General features: G+C 38.1%; 1 protein-coding gene across 1 annotated transcript; it reads right to left on the minus strand.

Annotated features, from left to right (window-relative positions):
• Positions 1–864: 864 nt before the first annotated feature.
• On the minus strand, positions 865–8,752 carry LOC108680994 (ATPase family AAA domain-containing protein 2B). Its single transcript, XM_018169928.2, has 11 exons — positions 8,626–8,752; positions 8,030–8,281; positions 7,309–7,521; positions 6,702–6,869; positions 6,198–6,410; positions 5,752–5,937; positions 5,415–5,531; positions 4,811–4,955; positions 4,293–4,373; positions 3,996–4,183; positions 865–2,642 (listed from the first exon to the last, which is right to left on the minus strand). Exons 1-11 carry the CDS (start codon positions 8,737–8,739, stop codon positions 2,586–2,588), a joined length of 1,734 nt encoding a protein of 577 aa, XP_018025417.2. The 5' UTR covers positions 8,740–8,752; the 3' UTR covers positions 865–2,585.
• Positions 8,753–24,650: the final 15,898 nt, after the last annotated feature.

Consider the following 24,650-nt stretch of genomic DNA (forward strand, 5'->3'; position numbering starts at 1 on the left):
GTATCAACGTATGACTAGTAGATTGGATCAATTATATAAAAATATAACTCAGTACTCACTGCAGTGACAGAGAGCGCATTTTCTCGTCGACGAAAACATGAAGTCATGGACAGACATACAGACAGACATGGCGAGCACAATGGTGCATTTTTTTCATAAATGAGAAAATGCGCTAAAAACGGCCGTAAAATTAGCGGAATTAGAAATTGCGTTCGTTAACAAATATTTCAAAGAAATCTAATACGTCACTTGAAAGATATTTCTTTGACATCGTAAATATGAGCCGCATACCTGTTGAACTTGTGAACAGAGTAATGGAAGTCACAAAACCTTAACACAAGCAGAAGGTTCTCGAACCTTCATGTGCGATGTTTAATTAAAATTTGTGCAGGAACTCAAGATAAATATAATGGTTTCTAAAATCGACCGCACGACCGATAGTGGTAGCGGTCAATTGAGCTGAGCAACGACCTGTGGTCGCGCTCGTGAACTAGTTCACAGCATATAGTTACCTCATGTTTAATAGAAACAAGTCACAAATTATTAAGTAACAAAAACCGTAATGAAAATAAACGTTCATTTCACAATTAAGCTAAGAGGTGCCAAGACAGATTTTTGTCAGCACTGCACTTAAATAAATTCGGTTAAATTTGCGATGTACTTCATTCTTTCTTCTAACTACAAGTGTAACAGACGTCGCCTGCAATTTGGCGATGTTAAATAAATCACGGAAGTTCTCCGATGTTCAAGAGAATTAACCACTACTCATGCTAAATATGAATCAAACTTTTTGACAGATTGTCAAATAAGTAAAAGTTGTAAATAAAATAAAGCAAGAATTAGTGGGAGTGAAGTACAACAATAGGTAATTCTACAATATTTTATTTGAAAGAAAAAAAGTCGGGCAGTCGATGATGAACACAGTTCAATAGGCGCAACATTTCTGGTCTATATATCGGTAGCTCAAAAGCAAGAGAAAGTTGGCTACAAGATATTAGATTGTACAAATTTTGAAAGTTGAAGATGAATGAAACTAAATTTCCAGTAATGGTTAATTACAGATACTCATAAGTTAACTTTTACTATAAAAATGGTTTATTTTTTATGAAAGAAATCTAATCAGTAGATGCAATCTTAAGAGAAGTAACGCAATCAAGTACAAAATAAGGCAGGAGCTGAAAGTCTCTCTAGCAAACCAATATAAGAAAAAAGCATTCATTAAAAAAACGATGGCGGTAAAAATCTAACTCCCTGCGCGCGGAATAAGACAAAGATTGCCCGCAGGCATAGTCCAAAACACAGTAAAAATAACATGTAATGTAAATCCTGTAATGTAAATTAAACCTAAAATAACCCAGCAACTTCCGGCAACCAACAATAGGCTTTGAGCAAAAACATAAATCATTTTGCGTAACGCACGTAAATTAGGATATGAAGAGCAGAGAAATTCAAGCGATGCTGCAGTGATGAAATGAAACCTAAGAGATCATTCGTGAATGACGGAAAATAAGGAAGACACGAGAGAAACAGAGAATTTTAAGGTGAATGGCATGGCTATTTACTATATGAGCAAAGGTGTTGATCACGTTTTAAATCTTAGGATAAATGGACAAAATTTACAAATGAGATGCAACACATGGCGATTTATGACTTTTCGGGAAAACACAAGTGAAAGCTTTCGTCTTTGGCAACAAAATAGAAGTATTGTCAGAACTTAACGACACGTAATAACAAACTAGCTCTAGTATTCGACCGTTAGTAGACCTCTAAATACCTAGTATTAACGAGATGTCCGTAATCGCAAAAAAAAATGAAAACTCTTCTATCCAGTGATTTTATTACGCTCGAGATTCCTAAAATCGATGTCATAATGAGATCGGCACAAAGAGCAAGTTTAATATAATGAACGGCAAATAAAGATCTGGAACATATCTCTTGCTCACGCATCAACTTACAATATATTTAACTCCGAATCATACGCTGATCGAGCAACAAAATAAGTGGAACCGAAATAAATAAGCAGAACTTACCACAACGCTTACAACTTACGTAATAAAATAGCCAAGAGATAGAAACTGTAACACAAACAGGCGCCGTGCCAAGACACAGGCACACTTTTGACACAGCCTGACACAGCCTGGAATCTTACCTCAAGTTAAATATTAGTTGAATCAACAAGGAGCATATACGAACTAATCATATTTCTCTCTAAAGCTCGTCAGAAACGGCTGCTGGGTTGGTACGTACGTCTGGATACATATTAAATACAAAATCTCCTGTTCAAAAATATTAGGTACTAATTATGCTCAATGCACTAAGACACAAAACACGGTACCTACTTGCAAAATGAGAAATTCCAGTAGCTTACATGGAACTAAAGAAAGTTGTTTATTATAAAGAATATCGGGCAATAACCTATGAGAAAATTTAATGAAAGATAAGCTCAAACAAATTTTCAGCATGACAAGCAAAATTCATGACAAGCATGAATTTCAGCATGACAAGCTAAGATGTGATTTTATTTTCAATAGAAATATTTATATCCCAAGGAGCCCATGAACGATATCAGTTGGTAGTAGCGTTATTCATTGCCGTGACGTTTTCTTGAACTGGAAAAACTTGCAAATCTCAGCCGCCGATTCCTGCACAAACAGAAAACTTTTACTACATTATGACAGATACTTGTTTATATTCAAAATGAAAGATTGATCCATACTTGTTCTCAGTCATCATGAATCACTGATGACTGAGAACAAGTTAAACTACAAAAAAAAAAAAAATTCCAAACCTATTGAAAATATTCATTGATGAGAATACAGGGGTTAGACAAAATAAGGGAAACACCTGAGAAATGGTCCTCCAAAATTTCTAAATAGTCACGGCTGTTAATTCTTCTATGAAGAGAAATCATTTGTCCCCAGGATTTTTAGGAAATAGTAACCCAGATCATCACAGATCCCCCGCCATGCTTCACGGTTAGGAGGAGGCTGTTGGGATTAAATGACTCATTTGGCTGTCTCCAAACGTAAACTCGGCCAGAGGGTGTAAATAAGCTAAACGATGATTCGTCGAAGAAAATCACATTTTCAACTGCTCGAGTGATTTATAATTGCAGCTCTTCCATAGAATCCAGATCTGTGCAGCTCTCGGCGGACCGTCTTTATGGAAGCTGGGTTCTGTAGGTGTCCATTGAGGCCTGCGGTAATTTTAACAGCCGCGTTCTTTCGATTGTCCCTCACAATTCGATTTAATTAGAAAGATTGAAGATTATGAAGCTTCCAAGCCTCAGTTATCGACGTCTGCGTGGGGACCTCATTGAAGTATACAAGTATACTCATGGTCTATACAAGAACTTCAAACTATCGCCAGTCATGAAAAGATCCGGTCAAATGACACGAGTTTAGATCTATGAACAAGGCACGAAAAGGAAAAGAATCGGCGACAGGCCACATCAGGCCTACATTTCAGCGCCGACATCATTATGTTATGTTATGTTATGTTAATTAGCGACGGTCTCTCTCAGACAACTTCGACTTACGGCCAGACCTGTGCTCTGCTAATGTTTTTCCTTCTCTTTCAAAAACAGTCTTTACTTTTGAGACAGTACTACTAGAACGTCAAGCATTCAGGCGATTTCCGTCACACTAGCACCTGCCATCCGGGCACCAACAATTTGACCTCTTTGAAATTCAGAGAGGTTTGCCATTTATTGGTCAGGTTATAGACACAAAAATTTACCAACAATATCTGTGCAAGGATAAAATACCAATTAGCAGCAACAATAAACAATAAAACATATAAATATGTCACTTTCATTTTTTATAACATGTTCAAAAATTTACAATGTCAAAATATCAGGTGTTTCCCTTATTGTGTCCCTTATTTTTTATTTATATCATAGTTTGGAGCTATCACGTTAACAATAAAATGACACCACATAGAGAACTAACACCTGTAAAATAATCTTACTAAAAGGTATGATTGGTAAGACTTACCAACAATAGCTGGGCTTTGTAACTGACAGAAGCATGCTTTTGAAACAGGTAGAAAATGTAAGTGTACATGACGCGGAGTTGACTGACGTTCGCGTCTGCGGAACCTGAGACAAAGCTTTCGAAAACGGCGTCAAGATGAGAGTAATCGATTACAACACTGCTTTCCTCCCCACGCTCGCTTGCTGAAACTAGAGGAAGGAACATCAAAGTGAGTCAGAGTAAATTATTTCAATACATGCATTTAGCAATTGTCAAGTTAACATTGTTATATGTAATAAAAATAAAACGAAATCGAACCTGTGGTGGCGTCCTGCTCCAGATCCAGCGTGAGATTTCTGGAGGTTGACATTTCTGCAACTGCAGCAGAAATGGAAGCGACTGAAAAAGAAGACGAGTTTTGAATTTTTACATTCAGGAATTTCAGACAATGGAAGCCAGTTACAGTTAATAAATTTCCCACAAAATTAACATGTGGATAATGTAACACGCACATACGTAATCCGGGATGATGCAAGCAAGACTACCGAATATTTCATTAGAAAAGCGTAACCAACGTCAAGAACCAATAAGACTTCTCATTAAAATTCACAATCGGTGTGAATACAGCATCCCAAGGAATTGAGCTAGATGAATATTTTATACACGACAAAGTGTTTTATAGAAGCAGCAACATGGGTAGGTGTTGCTATAGTTCATGTTCGTGAACTCAAGTGAAGTCCAAAGCTAGAACAGGAAGCAACGAAACATGTTCCATTGCATTCAATAGACCATGACAGATTGCAACCACCACAGCGTTGTGATATAATAAACAATACCCAACGCAGAGCGTTGGTTAGCGGCGCCCGTCGTGGTGGAAGATGCGATAGTCGATTGCACAGGGACGGAGGAGGTAGCCTCACTGTCATCGCTCGACAGCTCGGCGTTGTACAGCTGCCTTGCACAAGTGCACGTCCAATGCGCCTGCACGTCCAAAAAGAACAGTTGGGACTCCGTTGTTAAATCATTTCAACATAACCAATATTAATATTGTCAATTCAACTTCAATGCCTACACTAAAAATTCATATGGCGACCAACAATACCACAATTATTATCTTGAATGTCACAATTATAAGCCCGTAAGTAAACCTGAATCATATTATATACATGGACAAATGGCCCATCATATTATATATATCATATTATATATTTATACCTATATGTGGACATAATATATACATCAAAAAATATAAGCTACATATAATTTGATTAAATCGCATATAAGCTACAGCTTATTAAGATTTAATCGAGTTTATGTCAGTAGTACATTCATCACCTATATAATACCCAATGGAATTATTGGGTTTGGTGAGAAAGACTAATTTCAACCAACAATATTTTAAATAGTTTTGAAGGAAAATAAACCTGAATGTGATCTTACCTTAGGTTTGACCATGTGATTGTAGAAGAGCGGTCTGAAGAATTCTTCACGCTCTTTTCGAGTTGGGTTGCTTAACGTTATCACCTCTCCGTAGTGAACGTTGAAAAGCTCCAAGGCCTAGAAATGTAAAATCAATGAATTAGCTAAGTTTCGAAAATAGCACATCCACGCACGCTGACTGAATTTCAAGTAACTAAAAATATGAAGATACTAACTGAGACAAAAGCTCGCGAAATAATGGAGTAAAATGTTCTTCTATTTAGTCTCATACCATAGGAAAACAAAACAAACAAACGTGCAAAAAATAATTAGGGAAATCTCAAGTAAAAGTTCTCACTCTAGGATCCACTTCAGCCAGAGGTCTGTGAGAGGTCGCTAGAAGCAGCACCGGAGTGCCGGGTTTCAAGTCTTCCATAAGTGAAAAGAAGATCGCCCGGACGGACTCGTCTGTTGACTCAACCCAGTCATCAAAATGAGGCATAAAGATTATTGACGGAGGACGCGAACTCGCTTCGTGGAATATCTGTTGACCAAAAACCTTCATGAGATACATAATAAAAACGAGTTTAGATCCTAACTAAGATGGAGTGAACACATCAAGTGGAATATCGATTAAAATTACAAGATTCAAGGAATTGCATCTGAGTATTCCTTTTTATCGAAAATGATAGAGTGAACACTTCAATTCCATTTGTATAAACTGATAACAATACATAATCAATTCCAAATAAATATGCATGCGGCTAGACAACAAGCTCACTAAGTGAGATCAATAAACCTTACCTCCACGACAGCCTTCTCAGGAGTTCGAGAGGAGTATTCATAGAGCGATGTAAAGTTGAGCTTGTGTGCAGGCACGCTATCCATGGCGTGTATGATAGCCGGACCCAAGTCACTGCTCTGCCCGAGATCACCGTTGCCTACCAGCAACAGCCGCGGCCTGTAGAGCACGCGACGATCATCGCTGTAGTTTGGAGTCGGGCCACGTGGGAAACTCTGCGAGGAAAAACTCAAGAGTCATGCCGTTTAAGAGTAAAAAAACTTCCAATTTGGCTTAGAGGTTTTGAAATGTGTAAGTGAATGATATAATAATTACGATATATTATAATGATCACAATAAAGAACAAAATATCACTAAAAAAATTTTCTCCTTGAATCATAAGGGCCAGTCAGTTTCATATTTCGCGATATCGTTGGCAATATCCCTAATTATCAGAAGAAATAAAAGAAAAACAAGTAATTATAATTCAATTTAATTATACTGTTACGAAAAATCCACTGACGTACCTGTTCCAAGTGGAGCAATATTTTTTGCAACGTGGCCTGTAACAAAGGACGAACTTCAGGCTGAAGTGGTTCCCCGATGCTGCCTCGCGATCTCTGGGCGGCGGGGGCGGGCCGCATCGCGATCCTCGCGATGTGGCCCAGAGCGCTGCGGGAGTGATGGAATCGCCCCTGAAGCATCCAATTTGGTACAAAATTACTGGTTGATACAGAATAAAGTTTTTCAATACAGATACTAGAGAAGAAAATGAAAATCACGATATGGGAGTTGAGGGATTAAACATTAATAACGAAATAAACTGTCAAGAAATATTTCGAACTGTCTCACTTAAAAATCACTATACGTTAATATTTTTAAATGATATCCTTAACACTGTCACATGGGAATAGAGGCACATACAAAAAATTATGTTGATTATCATATCGGCCAAATAGATGGTGTACAAAACTTCCAAGACACTATGTTTCGTTTTTTTAAGCTATGGAATGCTGTATTAATCAATTCAATTATACTTGGCATCAAGGTAAAGCAGTTCAGCATAAAAATAGTTTAGAATATAATTTCTAAAAATGAAGTGGCAAACATTTCAGTTTCGAAAACGCCACTTACGACGAAAGAGTTGACATAGAGCTGAAGTTTGACGGTGGACTCGTAGACTTGCGGGTATTGTTTGCGTAGACTGGCAAGGACGGCCTTGCAGCACATACTCTTGAGGTCAGCACTGCAGTACCCCGATGTCTGATCTGCCAGGTTCTTCAGCAGGTAATCGGTTGGTGGAGGTTGCCACAGGCTCGTTTGCAGGGATAACATGTGCTTAAGAGCCTGCAAATGATTTACAATATGATTAGAAACACAAATTTAATAAAAATGAAAAATATTTGCAAAATATTTTCAACATTCAAACGCTAATAAAGCCACCAAAGTGAAAATATTTCGTTATCGAGCCCACTTAACATAGGTGAAATACATAAAAACATGCAAGTACTTTTGTTCAACAAAATAATGTACTCCTGCATTTCCTTCCAAAAATACAGAAATATCTCTTGATTCGAGCACTACCTAATTCGAGAACTTTCAAAAACTGGTGAACGTATATACAACAAATTAGTGCTTTTCTAGTTTGAACATCAACCCATAAATGCAACTTAGCCTTTATTTGAATCCAGTAAAAAAAACTGCCCCCAATTAAACTTTTTTGCAAGTCTAACCGCCCTAAAAGAATGAATTATGTTATACATTTAAGCCCTTCTTTTGACAAACCACACACAATACTAAATTTTTACATTACACGTAATATTAGACTTTATGTACCACAATTTCTCAGACTTACCTGGAGAGACGGCAGAGGGAAGTAGAGTTCACAATCAAACATCCCAGACCCCCTGAGTGCTGGGTTGATAGCCTCGATCCTGTTCGTGGCGCCGATAACCATTATCTCCAGGCCATTCATCCAGACCAGCAACCGTAGCAACGGCAACGTATACACGATGCTCGAGTGTATCTGGTCTTGTCGAGACGATGTTACGGGGGCGAGACCGTCAATATCGTCGAAAAAAATCAACGAAGGACGCAGCTGGTACGCCTGGTAACAAATTGAACGCTGTATAAACACAGTACAAGAAGTTATAAATTCTGAAAATTTCAAAATTATTCTTGAAAATTTGTTCACGTGGAAGAGCTTATAGCTTTTCTATAAGCTATAGCTATAAAAGCTTATAGCTATAGCATAGCTTACTCACAAAAATTGTACACAATTCATGCATATCGTTTGAAAAATTTAATCGTAAAATTTTTCATAATTGATCCAATGTTCTCCAAGTCTTTCTAATTTTGTGACATATCTCCGTTACCAGCCAGAAAAAAAATTCATACTGAAACTGGTGTTTCATCAAGCAAGGGATATTTTGCAGCTAAATCAGAACCAACCTGATCAAAGAGAAGTCGAAGCTGTCTCTCGGACTCGCCCACCCACCCTTTTGGCATAAAGAAAGTAACTTTTCTCTCTCCAAGACTGCATTCGTTTGCGAGAGCTTGGGCCATCAATGTTTTTCCAGTCCCTGAAACATTAGCATAGCAATTAATAAGTATTAAGCAATTCAATTCAAACCGAGATGAGCCTAGCATACTAGCTTAACCAAATAATGAAATCCTATGGAAGACCACCTAAGGGCTGAGATCAAAAAAGAAGCGAAATACGAAGGGTTTCTAATAAATTTTATTGTATAGTCGATGAGCTTCACTTTACAGCTTAGTGGAAAAACTTATAATAATAATAATAAATGATGATGCTGGAACTTTTGTTTGGTGCTGTTCCAATGAGATTTATAAAGATGACTGCCTTAAGAGAACATGCAAATTTCCACAGTCATTGATGATATGGGGCTGCATGTCAGGTAAAGGCACTGGGGAGATGGCTGTCATCACATCTTCAATAAATGCACAAGTTTACGTTGATATTTTGGACCCTTTTCTTATCCCATCAATTGAAAAGATGTTTGGGGATGATGAAATCATTTTTTAAGATGATAATGCATCTTGCCATAGAGCGGAAACTGTGAAAACACTCCCTGAAAAAAGACACATAAGGTCAATGTCATGGCCTGCAAATAGTCCGGATCTTATTCCAATTGAAAATCTTTGGTGGAAGTTGAAGAAAATGGTCCATGACAAGGCTCCAACCTGCAAAGCTGATCTGGCAACAGCAATCAGAGAAAGTTGGAGGCAGATTGATGAAGAGTACTGTTTGTCACTCATTAAGGCCATGCCTCAGAGACTGTAAGCTGTTATAAAAGCCAGAGGTGGTGCAACAAAATACTAGTGATGTGTTGGAGCGTTCTTTTGTTTTCCATGATTCCATAATTTTTTCCTCAGAATTGAGTGATTCCATATTTTTTCCCTCTGCTTGGTCTAAAAAAATAACCGTTACTGACTGCACAATTTTTTTTCTTGATTTCTTATAGTGTTTCTTAAAGCCAGAAAGTTGCCATTTGAAATGACTTTAGTTTTGTGTCATGTCTGTGATCTGTTTTTTTTTTTCTACAAAGTTGAACAACTGAATGAACATCCTCCGAGGCCGGTGATTCCATAATTTTTGCCAGGGGTTGTATATTGATGATGAGAGCTGTGACATTGTTCCTCGAAAGCTCTAGTTTTTCATATCCCAGGATATCCGACACTGGTTTCACGATTTCTTTTGGTGAATTTATCGAGTTTTATCGTAGTTTCCCATGTTTATGGTAAATTAAATCAAAAAGCTACAGTCAAAAGAACAAGAGAGCACTGGCCTATGCGGCATTGATTGATAAGTGCAAAGAAGTTGATCATACAGTCAACAAAGACTTTGTAACGAAGAAAATAAACTCATTATAGAAAAGAATGTGCCACAATGAAGTCGTCACTGCTGTCTGGTGCAGATAGGGATGCTGTATGAGTGTATGTCAACCCTCATTGTGGTATTTTTAAAAAACATTTTCGGGACCACCGCGTACGTTTGCATCGCTTTAACCTAATTATGGTGGCACAAACTGCGATCACTGCAGCGAGCAGCACTGCCTCCGGACGGCAGCCATTAATTGTCGCGAACGCACCAAAAACTGAAGGAAAGTTTGAGCGTGTGGACGCTCTTCAGTCTTCCGTCAAAATCGGTCAAACCTGGCATGACATGCAAGACTGACGATAAGTTTGAGCGTGTGGACGGGGCACAGAAAATCAATAATTATTAAATGGAAATTAGCTTTGAATTAATATTACTTATCATCTGATGGAAGTTTCAATAGAGTAGGAATTAAAAATAAGTCATTAAGCCAATGACACTCACATTTAATTGGTTCAAGGCTAAAACTATTTCTGCTGAACGCATGTTTTCCACAGTGCCTAGACGTTATATGTATAGGTTGTTTAAAAACAATCGACCGAGTTCATAAAATCTCAAGTATATTTTATTAGAGCCAAATGCACGAACAACGAACTGTTGGAAAGAGGAAACTCTCAAATTTTACGTGGTTTCCCGGGATGTTGCAGCTGCTCGCTACCTGGTCAAAATCAATCAAATAAAATATTTTAAATCAACGAATTCGTGACCGGTGGATTGCCTGCATTTTACATAACGATGCATCCTTGCATTTCTGGTCTTCAAGGTCGCTGACTTCAGTGAATGTGATTTTTCTGTAGGTATTTATGTAAGACTTTGTCTTTGTGCCTCCGCTATCGACAACGAAGGATGATGCTCTAAGTCTTAGAGCATCATCCTAAGGAGCCTTATAGGATGATATGATACTAAGAGCCTTAACGCTTAGAGCCTTAATCATCCTAAATTAAGTCTAAGGAATTGCACAGGAGCAGTGAAGTCTGTACCTCAGTCCTCAGGACAAGCCTGCTGGAGTGTTGTTCTAATTTGACAGCCGCTTACAAATGCACGCCGGCACTTGAGAAAATATTTAAAATATTTAAAAGGGTATGGAGAAGCTGCCCAAAAACTTTCCTTCTGCCAAAGAAACAAAGAATTATCTACATTTATTATAGGTAGAAATACTGACATGCCAAAGCAAATGATTCTTTTTGATACATATTGTATATCTAGTGTAATTGTATTAGAGATTAAACATCAATTTTTGAATGCTATTGCTTCTATTGGCAATTCAACTGCTGCCAGACATCACACAGCGGAAATGGCTGCGGGTATTCGTTGAATCAAACTCATTCGATTTCTTTTTATTCTACAAACGTAAATTCTTGGAGCATTCTGTAGTATCTAGTATCTTATGAATCGTAGTATCTTACGAATGAATGAATATTCAGATAATGGTCACCGGATTCATTGCGCATAGCAAAAAGGTTGATTTATTATGAAAACAATTTCAAATTGCGTGCACAGATTCTGTCAGTTCTTGTGTCTTTTCCACAACGTTTTGTGCTGACATTAATCTAGTACCGCAGTTAATTTTCGTCTTTGCAATTATCACGATTCCATAAATTAATTTTCTTTCGATCGTAATAATTCTGGCTCATCAACCCTTTGAACAATCTAAGATAAAAACACTGACGGGGCATATTTTTCACATTAGATGCAATCGTCTTGTTATCTCTTCGTTTATTTGTGTACACTTAAATTGTAGTATAACAACTATAAAGAATTGAAATCTATATTCTATACATTCTAACATAGAGCGTCCGGATAATTAGGGAGAGGGCGCTGCCAATGTCCCCTCCCCTCCACAGAAACACGTCAATAGCACCACAATGTTACACGAAGAAACTCACTAAAATACAACTTGAAGATTTTACAATGACGTTATTGTTGCTTTTTATGTAATAATTAATTAAATAACATTATTCAGATCAGATCAGTTTTTATTGTGTAACTTCTTTTTTAATTTGCGCCGGACTAGCCGAGACATCGGAACTGTTACAAATTTTCTCAAAGCCAGCGCCAGCTGACAACAAGATCCGATTAATAGATTTAGGCAATAAGCTAGTGTTCCTTGTTTGCACATATTGATGTCTTAGCTGCCTTTCTGATTCACAGTGTCACTGAGCCCCATAAGTTCTGAGGCGTCTTGTCTGATATGTGAGCCGACAATGCCGTGGGGGGTTGTTAAGAACTTCCAAAATTTTATATTCACGATAACGCAAAATATTTGTTGAATTATGGTAACGGAGAGGATTGCCAAATATAGCTCATGTTGAAGGATATCTGAAAGAAAATAAATGAGACGGATAAATGGTAGAATTCGCAAATTCAAGGCATTCTATATATATTTCGTAATGGCTATTTAGTTCGACCATGCGCGCAAGCTGTGTCACTTTTGATTACATAAAGAAAACTATATAAAAAATGTCATGAACGCAAAAAATCTGGCAATGTGAATAAAATGTATAACAAAGACCTATTTCCATCAGATACCATCGAGCAATGTGTAACAAAGACCTATATACTTCGGGTAGCCATGATCGGACTTCGCTGATTATTCGCCGCCTTTGGACTTCAGTCATGAAGGGCTAGTCCCTTAGCTTCCCGGCATGATCTCCCGAGCCACGGTCGTGAGCACCCGCCATCTTCTGCCTTCAGTTCCAGCTTCAGCTTCATACGAGACGTAAGTCCGCGGTATCACTTTGTCGTGGGAGTACGTGCCAGACTGTTTCGGAAGCTGACCTAGCATTACTCTTCCCCTTGACCTACTAAAATAAAGGTGCTCTACATATTAAATAGTCTTCTATTTCTATATCTGCGAATATATGAATATCATTTAGTTTTAACTGCCTGCTAGCATGCAGTGTATTTTAAGAGATAGACGGGCTGTGCCCAAAGCTATAGGTTGAATTGATAATTGATGAACAGATATATTATCGATAACAGATTTATTAAAGGATATAACTAGATTCTAATTTTTAATAGATAAAATGATAATTTGAATTAATTATGCTGGAATTCTATCTCATAGACAATAAGATACCTTCCTAGTCTAACGGATATCTCTTAATTGTATTTGCAGCACTGAACGGAACTGCATGGGTTCATTGGCCGCGGGGCGATCACGTCATGAGGTGGTTGGGTTCATATCCGACCATACGCATTCTCCCGGCCCAGTCAGGCTATACCGGCCTATCAATGAGTTGCTTGTGGGATGAACGAAATAAATTTGGCCACAATTAACTGTTTTTCGATGCCATCTTTGACCCCATGCGCTTAGTTTTCGTTAACCTATATACTTAGGGTTCTGAATTGACAAATTTATACGTGATTCGTTATAAGTTGTTCGCCTTTGTTAGAATCAACTTAGAGAATAAAATGGACACAGAATCCTTCACTTGAAGAGGATTTTTGATGGAAATTCTAAAAAGTTACCGACCAAACCTGAAAACGGTGAGATGAATGAATACCATGGTTGAACCATGAATGAATACGCATGGAGACAATCTGACAAAATCGTACGCTTAGCTATTCTGCGTAGAAACGGAGTGGACAATTACTCCGAGTTTTATCCGATTTTCTCCTCTCCGTTCTTACATAATAATTAAGCCAGATAAAATTGACATGAATTGCGGCAAAAATAACCTGAAAATTTAATTTGGTTGAATGCCTCCAGTTGCAACATTAGGACGAAAGCCAACTGTGCCCACAGATGTAACCGTCATAGGCCACTCATGGCAAAAGTGAATGTTTTAGTTAACCACCTAATTCGTTTTTTCTCGTAATTTGATAGAAAACTACAGAGCGATGACTGACAACTTCTACGCATCCATGAGTGTTGAAAAAAAGGTGTATTAAAATAAGTTTATACATTTTGCTGAATTTTGGGTAAGTAAATAGGCGTTTTGTTTGTTGCAATTTACTTTTCAACACTCAAATGTATTGATTCATATAAATTTGATATTGCTTACAAAGAATCACTCGTATAGCAGTTGAACCTCATTCAGCAGATCAGCTACTGTAGAGGCGATAATTTTAATCGGTCTGGATCGAATAAGTCTTACAAATGTCGCCAAATTAACCCTCAGCCAAATTCCATATTTGGTAATAAATGATTACGCTAACGCACAACCCACTTTTGTCAAAGTGGTGTTACCAGTTACCACAAGCCAATTGGCGGGAACTCGTTCGATCACGTTAAGACAGCGTCACACAAACAATTTAATTACTATATCGTTCTCTAATACTCCACTACAAGAAAGCGTTAAACTAATAACAATTTAATTCAAATATTTATTATGCAATCGCCTCAAACAAATGTGAAACATTGTGTTCAGTTTAGTAATCAAACAAAGGCGAAGCTCCAAACATGGTTTCGAACGCTATGCCTTGAATGACGCGTTTCCTGAGTCAAGTTGTACGAGACTTGTTGCTTCACTTGCTTGTTTCGCGTTCCGCCTCTACTGATAGAATTTGACGCTTCAGGTGAAAAAATATATAGTTTTTGCACTTTTGAGCTCTCAACAAAGACTAGCGGTAATCTGCAGATGATTGTCAATGATTCACATGGAGTGGCAGATTTTGAAATGTCATTTGAAAATTTTACAAACAAATTATTTAACGTAACAAAAATATTTTGAATCGCTTCAGTTTGAAATGGTTTGAAATGGCTCCTTAGTTTTGCAAATTTAGTAAAGGAAATGAGTTATGAGGAGGTATATCATTTTATGTGCGACTTTTGAATCAGGAATTATTTTGTAATAATTCCTGATGAAGTCAAGTATGTTGCATCTTTCATAAAGTTGCATATTTAGAAGTCAAATCATATTTAGAAGCGTCAACATGAGTAACGATTTTGCTTTAGCAAGAAAGAGCCTTCCATGAGTTATTTTGATGTGTCGTTAGTCTATTAAAGAGATAAAGAGAAGATGAAAAATATAAATTAATATATTAAATCGCCATTGATGCAACATGTACTTTCCAACGCTGTGTATATTTTTACAAAATTTGCATAAAGGAGTTAATTTTCTTCAGTAGGAAAACTGATTACTAAACTAAAGTTTACTAGGCAGCTGGTGATTCTTGCCGTCACCCATAATCCAATATGATCAGTCATATGATACTAAATGGTTTCATATGATCTTTGATGGTCACAAAATCATTGATGGCTGTAAGATCTTTTATTATCGAATGGTTATTCTAATAAACAAATCGAAGTTACGGCAACGAATCTGCGTGTTTTATTATCTTTTTTTTTTACCACGACGCGTGCATTCAAGTTCATATGCGCGCCTAAACTTCTACAATAGAAAAATCTACGGACGAAGCCTAAAATTTTAGTGTTTTGGCACATTTTCATAAAAAATGTGTATTGTCTCTTTTTTTGCTCTACATGGTAAGAAATGACAGTTTCCTCGCCCGTCAGAAACTGAAATTTATTTACAGCCCGGAACGAAACGCCTAAGCCAGCCAGCCGAGAATATCACACCACGCTCTTGTCCATCTCTGATCTGTCTGCTGTCTCCAGATTTGAACTCTAGGTATGGAAAATTTCCATCATCTCATAAAGACAACATAATTTAAGTTCATATCTGTCTTTAGATTAGAAATCTTCGTCACACTATCATTAATTTTAATAACGCGAATCACCAAAACATACATTTCAGACTCGATCTTATTTTAATATTTGCTATTAAATCCTGTAATTTTCATCTTGAATATTGAAATTACCTCATAATTCCAGGAGTATTGTTATGTAAATAGTAAATTACTCATGTACTCTGGGGTAAGAATAGGAGCAGCAAAATCCGCTGCATGGCGGGAAAATTAATTGAAATAAAACTCTTTTCTGATTGCAATTTCTTTAGTCTGTCTCTATTGCCAAAAGAATTACCTCGCTCCGTAACTACAGCAAACTGTCAAATCTGTTAGGCGTAACGTTACGCGCTTGATGTTCTAATAGAAAGCATGAATGGAGATGCGCTGATGATACGGTTTACTTACTGTCGTGATGCAGCCTCCTTCTCCCGGCAGCCACGGCTGCTGGTCACTTGGTTCATTGAGAAATGCGAAGACAAAATCCAAGAGTAAAAAGGTTTGTTGAGCACAGCATGCACTCGTGAGGTGCCCTACGTTTGACCTTGGCGTGAGTAGTGGCGCCGCCGTGCAGCTCGTCTTCCCCTCCCCCATCACTCAGCCTCCCTTCCCCACTCCTCCCTCCCACGTTAACCCCCCGATTTCTTGACCATTTCTTGTGATCATTGATACACTTCATCATACACAGGTAGTAACATGGTCAACCATGGGTAGTAACTCGTCGATTACCTGCTAAATTTTAAGTTCAATGAGTCGATAGCAAAAGCAACAACCAATGTCTTTTGTAGGAATTGAAAATAACTCAGCAAGGAACTTGAAATTTTTTGAGCGAACCAGTTCTTGCTATTTTAGGTCTAGCGTCTATGTAGAATCTTTTCAATCGAGATCAATCGCAATCCATGTTATCTGAGGGTAGTCTCAATTCATGCTACCCGAATAAACTTAAAATTTCCTACGAATGTAAAATTTCAACAATTTTTCCCCATTAACTTGTAAAACAAGTAGAAATTTTTCACAGTTTTGTGGCGCGGAAGGAGCACCTCTAGTCGCGTCTCCTTCAAGTCTCCTTCTGCTAACCCGGTTCTCTCCCCGCACGAGCTCCTCCTTCCATGCCGCCATCCCTCGGAATTACTCTCATCCTAATTCTCTCATTCATTTTCTGAATTACCTCATTCATTTCTGAATTCCCGCATTCATTTTTCGTATTACCTCATTTATTTTTAGAATTTCCTCATTCATTTAAATGATTCCACATTAATTTTCGCTGCGTCAAAGCATTTCAATCATTAATTCACAGCGTGAAGATGACCGAACACCTGAGCAAACGATATGAACATTGAAACCATTTTTGTATGCTCGTTAAACAATTTAGTTTTGAGACCGACAAATTTCGTGTTCAAGGATTTGTAAGAATTTTTTAGTTCTTTAATGGTATTGACGGGCGGTAAGAAGTCGACAGTTGACAGTGTTTTAGACTTGTACCCTCTGAACCAGGGGCGAGACAATGTACGACTATCACTAGGTGCGCATTCACAATAAGCTTTTTATCACGGCTCTTGAAATTGCTTCTTATTATATATATGGACATAAAATGTATAGACTGTGCTGAACAGAGCAAATTCAATTATTAATATATATTGATTGACGAATCACAAATTATCAGATAAAATTAAAGCGGAAATATTGTGAAAAATTATTATGACCAAATAATTTCAGTTCAAATATTAAAGAGAGTACTCTAAATTAATATAAACTCAACTAAAATAGTTTAATAAAGTATCACAACAATTTTTACCAGATAAATCTTCGAATAGGTAGTAAAATATAGCTCAGTATAATAATACAGTTGATAATTAGGTAGCTCAATCGAGAGAAGGATCTTCAGACGCTAGTGTTATTGCAACAGAATTGCTTGATTTTTTTTTTAATTTACTTTTTATTTTTACACATTGTCAATTTGCAGCCGGATACTGGAATTTGATATCGTAGCACCCTTTGTAGAGAATCTAGCTCAGAGAACAACAGGATTGATGTGCTAGTAATGTTGTAGGCTGCAGGGAAGAACTCAAGGTCACTTGTAAGTTTAGCGCTGCAGAGGCGGAGCAAAGTCTCGCCTGTTGAGCACTGCATGGAACTGCATGGAAGTCCAGCTTAGCGACACAGTTCCAGGAATGCACCCACGAAAAGTTCACCAACTTACTGGATAGCCGACTTTACCATATATTATTTGAGAGTGTAATTATAATTATGACTATAAGAATCATACCGAAATCCATTGAATATTTATTATTTTATAACTGAAGGCAAACTCCGAAAGAATTAATTTAAGTATTTGGAGAGAGGCCATGCTGAGCTAGACAAACGAAACTCAATATTGAAAGACTAACGAGCAGCAAGGAAACGGACAGCTGCACCCCAGGGTGAAACTGTTGCTCAATTTCCCGGCGGGAAGATGCGGGAGAGGTTCAAGATGGAAAACATCTCACTGGTCGGTGGCTGGAGGAAATCTGATCGAGGCAAGAGGTGCAGTGTAGGTGCACAAACGATTAGGCGCAGACCTGTAATGCAGACGAAGCCTTGAAATCCAGCATGAAATGGTAACAGTAGCAGCATTCTTAATTTCTTATCAATTAAACACAAGTAGCTAACCTTGCGATCAAGTCAGGCTAAGAGAGAAATGGTGCAGAAACATTAAACTTTAATTGTCGATATTAAACTGTGCAGTTTAGTAAAATTTTACGTGAATTTAAATTTTGGTCGAAATTGCGACCTTTCACGCAGTGGGAGTGATAATGCTCCTTGCTTTTGCTAGGCATTGCAATATTTAAGAACTTTTTGTTTGCAGTCTTAACTTTCACAACCATACATCGCAAAAGCCACAACAATGTACTCCTGAATTACACATCATAAATTTTTTAAACGACGTCAACTTCCTTCCCTACGCCCTTATGCAATGATTGCCGAGTTCACGGCGTAGAGGATGTTTTCGCTTAGGTCTCACGTACTGAGCTCGTTGCACTTCAATATTTACGGAAGGCGACGTGAGAATTTTGCAGGGTCAGCATCGACCCTCACTCAACCTTTGGTTTCGAGAAATACAGACGTCAGCAAAAAATTTGCTAGAGCTTGTGTGTGAACGCTCTGTGTTTGGACGTCGTATTTCTGCTAGTCGCGGGAAGTTGGTACTATGTCAAAACTCAATAGGGGTGTTTTGGTACGGCTGCCGAACGGGTACATTGTTTGAAAGACCGGCTAAATGCGACGCAATTCGATAGTAAATTCCACTATAGAGTACTGTATAGACCAATTTTATTATATGCGTTTTGAGTTTTTTACAACGAAATGAAGTATAAGTGTGATGATAATGGCGTTGGCTGAGTACACGAGTTAAACCATGTCTAAAAAAGTGAATGAAGCTCAACGTGGTTGAAACTAACAATATTAATAACGATAAGAGCAATTTTTATAGTAGGTTCACAGGAAAGCTTCGGTGACTCCAAGTCTAATTTGAGACTCGGATCGCATAATGAAGTCACGTCCTCGCTTCAGCGTTACAGGAATTCGTGATGGATGATGATGAGAAGTAAAGAGGAATGCAGAACGACAATTTAAATGATTCTCTGTTAAACGAACAGCGTTTCGGATTCTTCCCTCTACTCCATTTAAGTATGACGTGAACGGAGAAAAGAAACGCGCTACAGTAATCACTAGAATAATCATTGAAGTTTTAAGTGAAACAAACTTCTGAAAAAGTTGCTTTCCACAAATAATTTCCTTATACCACAAGTTTGTATTCTTTTTATACACTTGAGCTCAGCAGTGTTGTTGAGGAACACTTCATGCTGTGCAAGCAAACCACAAGAAGCCGGTACAAGCAGCAGCTCAGATAGCAGCAGCAGCAGCAGCAAAGGGCGCAGTTGTATTGCTCATGCCTACGATCGCGGCGGTAGCTTTAGGCTGTAGCCTCAAGAACGTTGGTGGACGATGGCGGTAGCCTACTAAGTTACATCACACGCACCTCCCTCTTCAACTCCCACCACTCCCACCCACCCATCGGCTCGAATTAAGTCTTCTCTTCACTTACTAGTGACTAGTCCTTCGTAGTCACCACTACTAACCTGGGAGCCTGTACGAGTACGTGTTCAGCGCGGCTAAAGTTAGTATCGTAATCGTTGGCTGCAGTATTTTGTAAAAATTTACCCCGAATGGACACCGATTCAAATTCAATTGTATTTTAGTGTTAAATAACGCAGCTTAAACCACACGCGGTTTCCTCCCTAACCTGTGATGCAACACAAACAAGCACCTCACTTTCTCCGGTCTCAGCGAAACTGCCTTGGCTTCCTTCTTTGCGTTCCTTCATGTGACGGCAACACGGCCCAGCTAGATTGTGGCAGCCCATAATAATCAAATTTGTTATTAAGATCAAACTAAATTTTCCTTCAGGAAACGACTGTTAGGTCTGGTGAAGATTCGATAATAGGCTATTCCGAAAGATTACCTAAGTGAAATTTTTAACGCAACGAATCGTGTTTCCTTAATCATTCACATGGATTTAATGAGAGGATGAGGTCGCGCTGGCCCGAGGATAGACCATGAGTGAAAGTAGAGAGGAGAGCTACGTTGGTATCGCCGAGCCCAGCAACCATGCATGTCATAACTCGACCACCTCAAGTGCTCGTCAAATTCTCTATAAACTCAATTATAAATTTACTCAACAGCTTGATAAACTCGAAAACTTTCGATGGTCTCAAAAATAGAATTCGTCCTAACTCTTAAAGTGACGTACAGGTTTCATCGACGTCTTGTTGAGTTAGTGCAATGTTTTACGTACGGTCATTGGGTCCTGACCAATGTGTTGAGTAAGTCACATATTTTCGTTATATTGTCCTGGAAAAACAAATTTTCTTACTGCGTCTCAGCAAATTAAACTACTTCAACATATCCTATCTAATTTCACGATTGGCACATCTGTCAGTTTCAAAATACATAATTAGATGTATAAAGTTAAACGATTGGCACGGAATTATTAATGTAATGTACAGTGTACATCGTACATTATACCACTGACTAAAACATGTCAAATAAGATCCATTAAAAATTTTCTGCCACTGCCATGCCAGAAATAACCAACCGACCTGGTAGTCTGGCAAATGTAAAATAAACATATAAATATAATATTAATATTGTATAAATATATAAAAGTATAAAACCTTTTTGATAGTGAGCATCGCAAATGTTTGTAGGTGTCCGAGAAGGAATTAAGTCACGCGTGTCCTCACGCATCTGGCATTCAACGCCCAAGAGATTGAGATATAATATACAAGTCAACGCAGTCAGGAACATGAAATCTAGCCCTGCTTGACATGACTAGAGTGAAAAAATATTAGAAGCAAGGAACAACTAAGAGTTCTACAACGGCTTCATCGATTACTATCAATCGAAGTATTTTTCATCAACGAGCTACCGCAATTTAACAAGAAAAATGTTAGAAACCAACAAGTTTATTATAAAATTGTAAATGATTAGAGTAAAGTAAACGTTCTGCTCTCAGCTGGCGGTGAGCTGCTCAACCCACGTGTAAGTTAGTATTTGCTTTAACTTTAGGATAAAAGAATTGATTTTTATTAGAGACATCGAGCTCTGCGCGACATTTACGAAGGGAAAGCGTACGTGAGGTACATTATTGATTCTGAAGAAGTTTCTGAGAAACTAAGTACACGCAATTGCAAGAACAGTCCTCGGGAGCTGGGTTTAGAAAAGGTGTATATAAATCCGAGGACACTGCAACGAAATTTTCTTAATTTTACGTAAACAAGCTCAACTCATGTCATGCACGTTAAAAAAACTGCCCTTTTATAATCGTTGCTTTTAAATAACGCTACAGTGTAATCACTAATCCAATCTCTCAACAGTTTGAGACAATATACAATCAAATTTAGAATTGATATTACTTTTCATTTTTTTCGTTACATTAATGTTTTTCTCTATCATTTATTACTTGCGGCGAAGCGCGAACATTTGAAACTCGGCGAAATGTGACGGGTTGAATGAAGGACTCGGAAATATAAATGAGGTTCTCATTTCTATACACTAAATTGCAAGTGCAAAGTTAATCAAAAGTTTGTTATATACATCTACTATTGTCGGATTTACTTCAAGTTCGAGAGTGAGAAATGAACAAATTTTTAGGATGATCTTGAGTTCTTAGAGTTTAGATCCCGCTTTTGCAATTGGGAAGTTGAGTTTGAAATATCGATAATTACTTATATGAGGATTTAGAACATTATTATATTTATTCTTGGGTATCTGGCCTCCGAATTGGTATAAGCTGTAGGACTTGGAATTGGTAATGACGCAATAGAATCTGGTATGCACCCTAGGTCAGAGGTAGTGTAGAGGTGACCTACACCCTGGGTCAGAGGTAGAGGTGATCTACATCTGGGCCAGAGGTAGAGGTGATCCAACCCTGGGTCAGAGGTATAGGTGATCTACCCCTGGTTCAGAGATACAGGTGATCTCCCCCTGGGTCAGAGATACAGGTGATCTACCCGTGGGTCTGAGGTAGAGGTGATCTACCCCTGGTTCAGAGATACAGGTGATCTACCGCTTGGTCAGAGATGCAGCTGATCTACCGCTGGGTCGGAACTAACCCCCCCGAGATGCCTCCACTAAATAAGAGGGCGGCGTGAAAGCAAGCAAAGGGGGCCTCAACTGCCGCCCCCGCAGTCCAGGCTCTTCACTTTCTCTCTTCTCAGGCCCGATGTTGGCAAGCGGATTGCATTGGTGGCTTCTATGAGACAACAGCGAGATTAAGCAGAGATAAATCACTAAAAACGGATGTCAATTGAAACTAAATCTTCAAAAATACGCAAAAATGTTAAATAATTAAATAATCAGCAATATGTGAATAATCAGCATTCTGCATTCCAATGAAAATTTCAATGTCCACACGGCTTGGCTTCGAGTATTCGCATGAATTTTAATGGCAAGCATTAGTGTTCATGTCAATCATCCTGCGAATTCAGCCGATAGGCAAAAATTTCGAGAATAAGGCCCACTGCCTTGTAAAAGTAAATTTGTTAGCATAGAATAATTATTTAACACACCAATTAATTATGAAAAATTGTACTATAGCCGCCAAAATTGCCATTTTATTTAAGTTAGAGACACTTGAAAACTTTGAACTAATTTTCAGATACATAAAGATTCAGATTGAGATTTCTACCTTTTTCGAGGAAATTTCTGCAAAAATGTAATTTGTGATAATCATTTCTTAACAAGTGGAAAAGCTAAAATATACTTATACTTCGTGAACTTTTAATCAGAACTAGTCAGAAGCAAGTCATTATACGTGCCGAGTAACTGACACCTCGAATGCCTAGAACAAAGACGCCTTTCATAAGCAGCGAACGGACCAGGGCTGTAGGGGGGACTAACAAGATCCTGTTTAAAACAACAAATAATAGAGCTGGTAGTGCCTTCGTAAGACGTTCTCATTTTTTTCTATTGATAACAGGTAATTTCCATCTTAATATTCGTTGGTCAATAAGATGCGATAAGAGTTCTCACAAGCATCGTCAGATAAAGGGAATTATCGTCTTATCATAGCTGCCGCTCGATCCCTGATAACGGTCTTTGATGAGGCGACCTGCGACGCCGGGTGCAACTCGTGTTGCAGCTAGCGTTGTGTTGCGTTTTGCAGCAATAAAGTTACGTTGCTTGTGGCAGCAAGAAAATTACGTTGCGTGTTGCAGCTAGCGTTGTGTTGCGTTTTGCAGCCAGCGTTGTGTTGCGTTTTGCTGCAAGACAATTATGTTGCGGTTTGCAGCTAGCGTTGTGTTGCGTACGTGTTGCAGCAAGAAAATTACGTTGCGTGTTGCAGCGAGCGTTGTGTTGCGTTTTGCAGCAAGACAATTATGTTGCGTGTTGCAGCGAGCGTTGTGTTGCGTTTTGCTGCAAGAAAATTACGTTGCGTGTTGCAGCAAGACAATTATGTTGCGTGTTGCAGCTAGCGTTGTGTTGCGTTTTGCAGCAAGACAATTATGTTGCGTGTTGTAGCGAGCGTTGTGTTGCGAGTTGCAGCAAGAAAGTTATGTTGTGTTTTGCAGCTAGCGTTGCGTTGCGTTTTGCTGTAAGAAAATTTTGTTACGTTTTGCAGCTAGCGTTGCGTTGCGTTTTGCTGTAAGAAAATTTTGTTACGTTTTGCAGCTAGCTTTGTCTTGCGTTTTGCAGCAATAAAATTACGTTGCGTGTTGCAGTAAGAAAATTACGTTGCGTATTGCAGCAAGCGTAAACGTTTATTGTGTTGCGTTTGCAGCATTAAAATTGTATTGTGTCAGGCAGCGTGCATTTTGCTGCAAACTTTGCGTGTTACATTGATCGTTGAATGATGTGTTGTTTCAACCATTATATTTTTAAGCTTTGCAGCAAATGTAGACTGCATAGAAGCTAACATCTCAAAAAAGTACTTACAAAACACGACCGATGCACACAATGATGAGGTATTTGGCGGAAATTACCATGAATTGAGTAGCGAATGAATTACCTTTAAAATTTTTATCAACAATATCACAATTTTCCATTGTAATTTGATAGTCATTGAATTCTGGGGCAATATTATTGATTTCAGTCATTTTTCTACTTGAGTATGTGTGAAAGTTTGTCTAACACATTATAAACAGAACGTTTCAAGATATTTTTTTCTTTTGAAATACTTGATTCAGCTCTGGTTTCAATAGACGTTGAAGCAGTGGCATGCAGGATAGTGATGCTTCACACCTCTGATTGCTCCTATATAGCAACATGCCGTCGCCAATTCTTTTCAATATTCAAATTCTTTTCAATAGACTATAAACACGGGGTTTATAGTCTTAACTTGCTGCGATGATCACCTGACAACTTTACGGCGTCAAGTTTAAAAAATGTACAATTAAACCTACATTAC

This window comes from Hyalella azteca, unplaced genomic scaffold (assembly GCF_000764305.2).
Source record: "Hyalella azteca isolate HAZT.00-mixed unplaced genomic scaffold, Hazt_2.0.2 contig9119, whole genome shotgun sequence".
In the NCBI taxonomy this organism is placed as follows: Eukaryota; Metazoa; Arthropoda; class Malacostraca; order Amphipoda; family Hyalellidae; genus Hyalella; species Hyalella azteca.